Here is a 9,704-nt window from a genome sequence, read left to right as displayed (position 1 = left end):
GACAGAAACATAACTCTGAGTATAACATGAATCGTGTCTTGTATGTCATTCTGTTTTAGTGCGCTATATCATTTACTAAAACTGGTTAAGTGTTGTTTGATGCACTTTGGTCGCTCACATAACCTTCCCCCTTTTATCTCCTGTTTGAAGACACTAGCAATAAAACCATAAGAAACATTGAATTTGACACAGAGAAGAACCATTTGGCCCATCCAGTCTGCCCATATTTCCCTGCTGTTCTGTCCCATGCATATAAATTCTGTTACTGTATTAACCTCTACCCCTTCTGCTTGGAGACCGTTCCACTTACCTACGCCCCTTCTCAGTAAAGTGAAATTGAATTGCATTACATCTAAGAATCTCTCTAGTTTTAGAATATAACCTCTTATCTATGATGATCATGTCATCTTCTTAGGACCACTGATCAGTGTCCTCACTAATTTCAGTAGGTACGCAACTTGTATCTACACATTTTCTTGGGGTAAGCATATATCTAAAACACCTTGATGACATATATATATATATATATGATATATATCATTACATAAGTTATGGTGGGTAAAAGGTGATGGAAACCCTTCCACTTAAATTTAAGGGGTAGTAGAAGTATTATTAAACACTCATCTACACACACCAGACAAGCCAGGAGGCTTGCTTTTCCCTCAGAAATCTCATGGTGCTTTCACAACCACAAGGGATTCTGGGTAGGCGCATGCAAACAAGGTTAACAATTATCACCTTTGCCTCTATATCCACTTTATACATGGATTCCTTGAAAGTAATTGCCCGCTGTACAAAACAGCCTTTAGACAAAACTCAGGAAGAGGTACAATAGCCAGATCACCACTCATGGACAGCTGTTTCGTCCTTCATGGGACTCGTCAGCATGAGGTTGGGATACTGGCTTAATAGTATGAGGCTTGGGGTAACTAAGAAATATCATTACATAAGTTATGGTGGGTAAAAGGTGATGGAAACCCTTCCACTTAAATTTAAGGGGTAGTAGAAGTATTGTTAAACACTCATCTACACACACCAGACAAGCCAGAAGGCTTGCTTTTCCCTCAGAAATCTCATGGTGCTTTCACAACCACAAGGGATTCTCTTGTGGTTGTGAAAGCACCATGAGATTTCTGAGGGAAAAGCAAGCCTTCTGGCTTGTCTGGTGTGTGTAGATGAGAGTTTAACAATACTTCTACTACCCCTTATATATATATATATATACACATATATTAGCATGTACAGTTTAAGTGCATTCTGTGCATTGGACTATCCCTTTAAGGCAATTTACCTTGAATTCTACATAGGGTTGCGGTAAAACTTTGAGCAATTTTTTTTTTCAGAAACCTGTAAATCCCCTAAATATTAATATAATTAAATATTGACTCAGACCAGCTGAACTGAATGCCAAAGGCAGCGTTGGCTTTATGGGTCTTTTTATTTTTACGTTATGGATAACAGTAGTCTTATTCATGTATTGTCTAGACAACTTCAAAGAAAAAGGGCATTTCTAGAGGCAAACAGCTGCAAATCCTTGACAGTGCTTTGTGGCTTTGTCTGTTTTATGTTGATGCGCTGTGCTACTCACTGCATGAACACATACTAACAGTCATGTAAACCCTTCGGATGGAGTCTTTCATCAAAGGTAATACCTTTTATTGGGCCAACCCAGAAAATGCTGTAAAGTAACATAGGCTTTTGAGACCTCACAAGCAGGGCCGGACTGGGACCGAAAAGCAGCCCTGGAAAAATTTGGAGACCAGCCCCATATAGTTTATCTCACGGTGAAGCTCTTATACCCACACGCACCCCTTATACATACCTATATATATGTGCCATTCTTTTTATCTCATTATTTGTATTAAAATGCCAGAAAGCAAAAGTGTTAAAAGGCCCTAATAAATGAAATACATTACACATAATGGGATCAAAACATTTACTACTGCGAACATTTTTAGATGAAAGAGTTCCATTTTATTCAGTGGAACAAAACACTGATCACATTATTCTTCACGATATTCTGGTAAGAAACTTTTATTTCTTTATTAATTCATGTAGACTATTTTTTTCCATATTTAATAAAAGCTATGATTGAGACATGTTTGGTTTTTATTTCCTTTCATTTGACAACCTACTCCCGAGTTATGCACCTCTGCCCCCCTGATATGCCTTCAAACCCCCTATATGCCACTCTGCCTCCAGAAATGTCTTATGGCCCCTATATGCCAGTCTGCCCCATGATATGCCTTCTAACCCCAAATATGCCACTCTGCCATATAGGGGGTTAAAAGGCATATCATGGGACAGAGTGGCATATAGTGGGTATAAGGCATTCCTGGAGGCAGAGTGGCATAAAGGGGGTTAAAAGGCATATCATGGCCACTCTGCCTCCAGAAATGCCTTATACCCCTATATGTCACTCTGGCATATAGGGGGTTAAAAGGCATATCATGGGACAGAGTGGCATATAGGGGGGTATAAGGCATTTCTGGAGGCAGAGTGGCATAAAGGGGGTTAAAAGGCATATAATGGGGCACTCTGCCTCCAGAAAAGCCTTATACCCCCTATATGCCACTCTGCCTCTCTGATATGCCTCAACCCTCCTATATGCCCCTCTGCCCCGTGATATGCCTTTTAACCCCCTTTTTGCCACTCTACCTCCAGATATGCCTTTTGACCCCCTATATGTCACTGCATCCAGAAATGCCTTATACCCCTATATGCCACTCTGTCCCATGATATGCCTTCTAACCCCCTATATGCCACTCTGCCATATAGGGGGTTAAAAGGCATATCATGGGACAGAGTGGCATATAGGGGGGGTATAAGGCATTTCTGGAGGCAGAGTGGCATGAAGGGGGTTAAAAGGCATATCATGGGGCAATCTGCCTCTAGAAAAGCCTTATGCCCCCTATATGCCACTCTGCCCCATGATATGCCTTTTAACCCCCTTTATGCCACTCTGCCTCCAGATATGCCTTTTGACCCCCTATATGTCACTCTGCATCCAGAAATGCCTTATACCCCTATATGCAACTCTGGCATATAGGGGGTTAAAAGGCATATCATGGGGCAGAGTGGCATATAGGGGGTATAAGGCATTTCTGGAGGCAGAGTGGCATAAAGGGGGTTAAAAGGCATATCATGGGGCACTCTGCCTCCAGAAAAGCCTTATACCCCCTATATGCCACTCTGCCTCTCTGATATGCCTCAACCCTCCTATATGCCCCTCTGCCCCGTGATATGCCTTTTAACCCCCTTTTTGCCACTCTACCTCCAGATATGCCTTTTGACCCCCTATATGTCACTGCATCCAGAAATGCCTTATACCCCTATATGCCACTCTGTCCCATGATATGCCTTCTAACCCCCTATATGCCACTCTGCCATATAGGGGGTTAAAAGGCATATCATGGGACAGAGTGGCATATAGGGGGGTATAAGGCATTTCTGGAGGCAGAGTGGCATGAAGGGGGTTAAAAGGCATATCATGGGGCAATCTGCCTCCAGAAAAGCCTTATGCCCCCTATATGCCACTCTGCCCCATGATATGCCTTTTAACCCCCTTTATGCCACTCTGCCTCCAGATATGCCTTTTGACCCCCTATATGTCACTCTGCATCCAGAAATGCCTTATACCCCTATATGCAGCTCTGGCATATAGGGGGTTAAAAGGCATATCATGGGACAGAGTGGCATATAGGGGGGTATAAGGCATTTCTGGAGGCAGAGTGGCATAAAGGGGGTTAAAAGGCATATCATGGGGCAGAGGAGCATATAGGGGTCACACTTACATCAACACACATGCCGATTTTTTTTGTTTTTAACAAATACAGAAAAATATTACACAGTACAAAAAATACATTGGTTTACTCACCTACTTCTCTTGACTTCCGTCCTCTGGTAGCTCCACACTGTTCTCCTTTATGCTGACAGGATGTCACTGACCAGCCATCCGGTGCTGCAGCAGTCTGAGTGCGAGGGGGCGGAGCTTCCACCTCACGCTGCTCCCATCACTATGCAGCCATCAGACTGCTGGGAATGTAATCTAAACGGCCGGTGCGTGCTGATGCCGCCGGCCGGAGCTACTTTAACACTTTTTTTTATTTATACGGTAAGCTGGATCGGCTTGCCATATAAAGTAAAAAAAAAAGTATTAAAGCAGAGCCGGCCGGCGGCATCAGCACGCACCGGCCGTTTAGATTACATTCCCAGCAGTCTGATGGCCGCATAGTGATGGGAGCAGCGTGAGGGGTGAAAGGTCAGTGCGAGGGGGCGGAGCTTTCACCCCTCACGCTGCTCCCATCACTAGACGGCCATCGCACACGGCTGCTGGGTGCTGATGCCGGCCGCATCAGCACCCAGCGGCCGCTTTGATTAGATTTCGGGCAGCCTGGGGGGCAATTGCCCCCCTGCCCAGCCCGTCCCTGGCGCAGAGGGAGGCCTTCAATGTCATTTGCAGCCGCTCAGCGGCTGTCTTCAGGGTAAGTCTGCGGGCCGCCCAGCCCACGGACCTGCCGGCCCACCGGGAAATTTCCCGGTATCCCGGTGGGCCAGTCCGGCCCTGCTCACAAGTCCCTTCTTCAGATCAGATGAAAAATATAGAAAACGTAGAATTTGAGGACAGATAATAACCATTCAGCCCATTAATCCTGTTGTGAAGACTCAATCCTCAATCAGTCCTTGGTCTCGTCCTAGATTAGGAATAGCCATATCCTTATCCCATGCAAGTTTAAATTCCCTCACTGTATTAGCCTCGACCACTACCGCTGGGAGGTTGTTCCATTAACCTACCACTAACCTATCACACTGTCATCATAGGAAAACTTTCTTCCATTACATCTAAGCTTCTGACCTACTACTTTAAGATTATGACCTCTTGTCCTCACACATACAAGACACATGAATTCCATCAGAAGAAGAGACATCTGAGGTCTTAAAAGCTTATGTAGCTGTACATATTTGTCTATGGTTATCCAGTTGTACCGCTCCATATCCACATATTTTTTTCATATTAAAGCCTACAGGATATGTATGTGGGATAACCCTAAAGGAAACTGTACTAAATACTGTAAATAGTCCATTGAGTGGAATCTCTTAATTCCTGTTGGTACATCAAACTTAAGCTTTTCATAATAATATTTACTTTTAAACATAGCCAGATGTAAAATAATAGAGCCTTTTGCTTTAAAAAGCTGCCAATTCGTACAAACGAACAGCTCCCAACTGTTGTCCCCTTACAATAAAGTAATCCATGTGTCTGGGTTTTGGCTGCTTATCTCTGCATACATCCGCTATACGTCTTTATCTATAATCACTTGGCTGATTATTTTGTTAATAAGTTACTTTTAGCATCCCATGTAGTAACCAACTGAAAATTTATGTTATGCTAAAATTGCTGGGTGGCATATATACAGAAGAAGACAGACACGTTGTAGAAGGACCTCCACTAATGTGTTTTATTTGTTTTTTTTCCCTGTGTTGACCTAGGTTCCATCCTTTTTAATTTCTCAAGTTCGTAAAATGAATGACGCAGCTTTGAGTAATAACAAAAAGCAGCTAATTTTCGATAAAAGTGTAAGGAAGCTGTTACGGAGGAAGACAATGGAAAGAGAAAGACCTGAAAGACGTGAGGTACTGTTGGCTGATATTCAGAAAAGGCCATGTTACTTCAATGAACTTTTTTTTATTATTGTTCTCTTAGCACCGATAGACAGACTTTTTACAAAGTAGAACGATGGCAGCCTCATTTAACCTACAACCTGATAATCTCCCCTTTCATTCATAGGTACTTTACACAATACATTTAAACCTACTTTGATCTCATTTATAATGTAGCTATTCCCTGCTGTGGATAACTTAATTAATGAGATTATTTCATTGACCAACAAAAGGACAAGAAAGAATAATCAAATGTGAAAAGTAATTTAAAGGCATAGTAAAAAAAAAAAAAAAACTTTTTCTAAAAAATAGTTTTTCTAGTACTTTTCCAAAGCTGGCTTAAATAAATTCCAAAGAATATTTGAGTAACTAATATAAACAGGATTTTGCACGTCAGTTGTATATGTAACCTGAACAAATAGGAGGAAATGAAATACTATGAGTTTAAGTATACAATGTAAGTACTTATGCCCAGATGTAGCTTGTTGACCAGCATCACATGCATACATGTCAAGTTCTCGCTAAACATATGAGAAGCTGCTTTATAGTGGGCTAGGCATCTAACATATCCAACAAAAAAATAACAAAATGGATCATAAAAGCTACTCATTTTTTTTCCAAATGTAAATAAGATTATTGTTCTTCTGGCGTTCTGTAAATGAAATGTAAAGTGATGTAATACATGGCATCCGCGATGATTGAGAAGACCTGATTAAGTTATACCAGTCCCCGTGCTAGTTATCACAGTTGTGCTTTGCTATTGTATTACAGCACTGTGATGTACCTGAAGAAGTGATAAGAGTTTACGCTCCATTGCACTCAAAGGTTTCCATGGCGATCCAGCTGAACAGTCGGACGAAAGCCAAAGACATCTTGGCAAGGTTTCAGTGCGAAAACAGGTGTGAAGAGGACCACATTTTTACATTTCCTTCAAAATGACAGGTTTAATAACAGTAGTCATTTCAATTATTTTGGATAACCTACAGAGTGACCTTTATTATGTGTAATATAAATCTGGTATCACAGTGTTCGGTGTATGTCTTTTTCAATTTCGATTTAAAAAAAAAGATAAGTTCTACTAGATATGTTACTTTGATACGCTCTGTGTTAATTTAGCATCATTTCGCCAGAGTGTGTTTCTTCCGTGTGCCTAGAAACTATTTGTGCGAGTTTCCTTCTTGTCCTGTAACTTGAGAAATAATTACGTTGAATATGTTTTATATTAGATTAACATACAATTTGATGGCAGATGAGAGAGGTATTCCAGCAGCTTGATAAAAAAAGGTGTTAATCATCTGCCCATTTTTGTCCACATTATTATAACGTTTTATAATTTGTCTTCTTCTTTGTAGTAACGGAACACCAGACAGTGACAGAATAAACAACCAAAGTTTATATGAAATAGGAGGAAATATAGGTAAGCATGGTATACCAAATGGTTCCATAGAACTTACATCATGTGTACTGGCATGGGAGAAATATGAGAGAATATCAGCAAATTAGATTTTATAAAGTCAACTGACTGATTGCTAGTACTCTACTGGTCGATAGTTCATATTGGACCAGCACTAGTGTCAGCACTATTTAGGTACTGAATTATTTTATTGATTTTTCTTGGCAATTGCTTATAAAACTTAAACAATGAGGTCCTTTTTTGGAAGTTTTAAGAAAATATTATTTATCTCCCTTTATACAGGTTCATTAAAAACTAGTAAATGCCTAATAGCTCAACTATCATTGTTTTTCTATTTAGATTCCATAAATAGTATAAAAGACCTCATACTAGAATTACTTAGTGACTAATATACCGGTATGTATATATATATATATATATATATATATATATATATATATATATATATATATATATATATATATTATATATGTATTTTTTGGGTGGAGATGGTTCACCAGTGTCTTATAGCAATGGTTTATGTTTCCTAGTCTTCACTAATGACCTTTGCCTATGTTTATCTTAGGAGAGCATTGCCTGGATCCAGATACCTATATGTTGGATGTGTACAATGTGAACCCTCGCGCAGAATGGATTTTAAAGCCAAAAAACAGCTGAAAATGTGAAGGTGATTTGAAGGACATGCTTTACAAATGCAGTAGACTGCGCCAATGGAATGCAGAAGACTCTGAGCAATAGGAACAATAATGATGGAGACTCGGCTCAAGACTTTGAAAAGAAATAGAGGTACTAAACCACAAGGAGAATGAAACCGTAACCCTTTCAGGAAAAGAGCAGACCATGGAAAAATGTTTCTAGGGAATATATACTAAAAATATATAGTGAAATGACACACCAACAAAAACCTACCTACATAAGGGACAGACGGTCAAGATATCCATGAGGTCATCAGTCTGATCACATAAAAGTATTATTTTTGACGTACAGATTTGGCTTGTGTATCTGTTAAAATGCACTCCTGGACAAACTAGGACCCCATAATCCTTTGATAGTAACAATATTTCTTTTCTAGTAACATTTTTATTATTAACGTTAAATGTTTTATGTGATATAAGTGCCTCACTTATGTATTTCACAGCCTGATGGTATCTCAATTTTGTACATTCTTATGTATAAACCACTATGTACAGTTATGTTTATATCATTTTGTACAGGCACCGGTGTTTCAATTTGTATTGTAATGTATCATAATATTGTGCATGTATGTGTGTATGTGTAACCAGTCTTACATTATTTCAGTATTGTAGCGAGAGGTTAACCTGTATCACTAGTTCTTACGGCAGAATGTTCTAAGCATCTCAAATAATTTATTGAAAAAACAACCTTAACTTAAAAAAAGGACATTTCTGGTATATTGCTAGTTATATACTACATTAGATGCATATAGATGCAAACCTATTATACCAAACTAAAGCAATCCAAGTTAACATTCCACCAGCCCATCGGGCTTTTTACAGATGAACCTAATGGCTTCTCCAGGTTACTAAAGAAAAGCAAATATTTGTGTCTATGTTTGCGACAAAAGATTCATATTATCAAAATATATTGTCCGATCACACATTTTTAGCTCAACCACGACCCTGGCCACGTATCAGTGTTTGCTATGCTTCTCCTTGTTAAAAGCTGCGTCAGTGTTAGTAACCATGATTAAAACCCACCAAAACATGAAATAGAATAAAGTCAACATACTTGGCATAAAAGAACAATCCGTGAATAAATTACTCTTTTGTTTCTGTCGATTTGTGTTGCAATTTGTACATTTTATACGGTGTGATGGCCCTGTTTTTTTTATAATGATATTCTGGCTATTCAGCGTGGTTATCATCTTTAAATGTGTTATCTGGGGGTGTTTGAAAGAAAACTGTTACATCCCGGAAACTGCCACGCAAACTATATATTTAGATCTTCTATAACATAAGCTGGTTGGGACCTAATGAGTATCCGTATATCTATGATGATGGTATATTTTCTCTTTCGGTGAAATAGAATTTGAGCCCCTATTTAAAAAAATGTGTTAGACCATATATACAGCCTATACTATCCCTTTAAAACATTGGATATCATGCACATTTCACTACGATAGAAGGAATTCACTTTATGAAAGCAGAGTATATGTCGCTGTCCTTGAATGACATGAAGCAGGAAAAATGACCTGGGTATCTTCCTAAAATAAGTGTCTCTGTTTATTTCTATTTTGGGATGTAGACATTCTTAAAGGTTCCAACAACTTAGCTCAAAACAGCTGATGTTCCATTTGTTAAAGGATTATGTTCCTTTAGAGATGAGACCGAGGCAACGATTCTTAAAGAACTTTCCAACGATGTCTGGAATGCGACATCATTTTTATGGCTTTCTATGAAAGTAACACCCCTGAGGTCTGGAATATTTTTATATGTTCAGGTGATTGAACATAAAATAAATGCCATAAGGTTTGTCAATACACAAGTTATTACTTCTTTCTTACCATTCACCATTTTTTTCTCCCCGCTTAACCCTTTTATTCCCTTTTCTCCCCGATCATAACCCCCTCTCTCTGGAGCCAACTGTTGACATAAGAATTAACTTGATT

The 9,704-nt window shown here is 39.3% G+C and overlaps 1 protein-coding gene across 1 annotated transcript; it reads left to right on the top strand.

The window, feature by feature from the left end:
* Positions 1 to 6,466: 6,466 nt before the first annotated feature.
* LOC128496720 (rho GTPase-activating protein 28-like) lies at positions 6,467 to 7,856 on the top strand. The gene is made up of 3 exons (XM_053466481.1): positions 6,467 to 6,560; positions 7,014 to 7,078; positions 7,641 to 7,856. The coding sequence occupies exons 1-3, from the start codon at positions 6,493 to 6,495 to the stop codon at positions 7,730 to 7,732; spliced, it is 225 nt and encodes a 74-aa protein (XP_053322456.1). The 5' UTR covers positions 6,467 to 6,492; the 3' UTR covers positions 7,733 to 7,856.
* Positions 7,857 to 9,704: the final 1,848 nt, after the last annotated feature.

Source organism: Spea bombifrons, chromosome 5 (genome assembly GCF_027358695.1).
Source record: "Spea bombifrons isolate aSpeBom1 chromosome 5, aSpeBom1.2.pri, whole genome shotgun sequence".
Lineage (NCBI taxonomy): Eukaryota > Metazoa > Chordata > Amphibia > Anura > Pelobatidae > Spea > Spea bombifrons.
This window is presented reverse-complemented; position numbering and strand designations above follow the sequence as displayed.

Excerpts from the sequence above, each read along its gene's own strand:
- LOC128496720 (XM_053466481.1), top strand. The coding sequence starts at position 6,493 with ATGGCGATCCAGCTGAACAGTCGGACGAAAGCCAAAGACATCTTGGCA. Across the intron at positions 6,561-7,013 it reads AGGTTTCAGTGCGAAAACAG|TAACGGAACACCAGACAGTG; the intron begins GTGTGAAGAGGA and ends TCTTCTTTGTAG. Across the intron at positions 7,079-7,640 it reads TGAAATAGGAGGAAATATAG|GAGAGCATTGCCTGGATCCA; the intron begins GTAAGCATGGTA and ends TGTTTATCTTAG.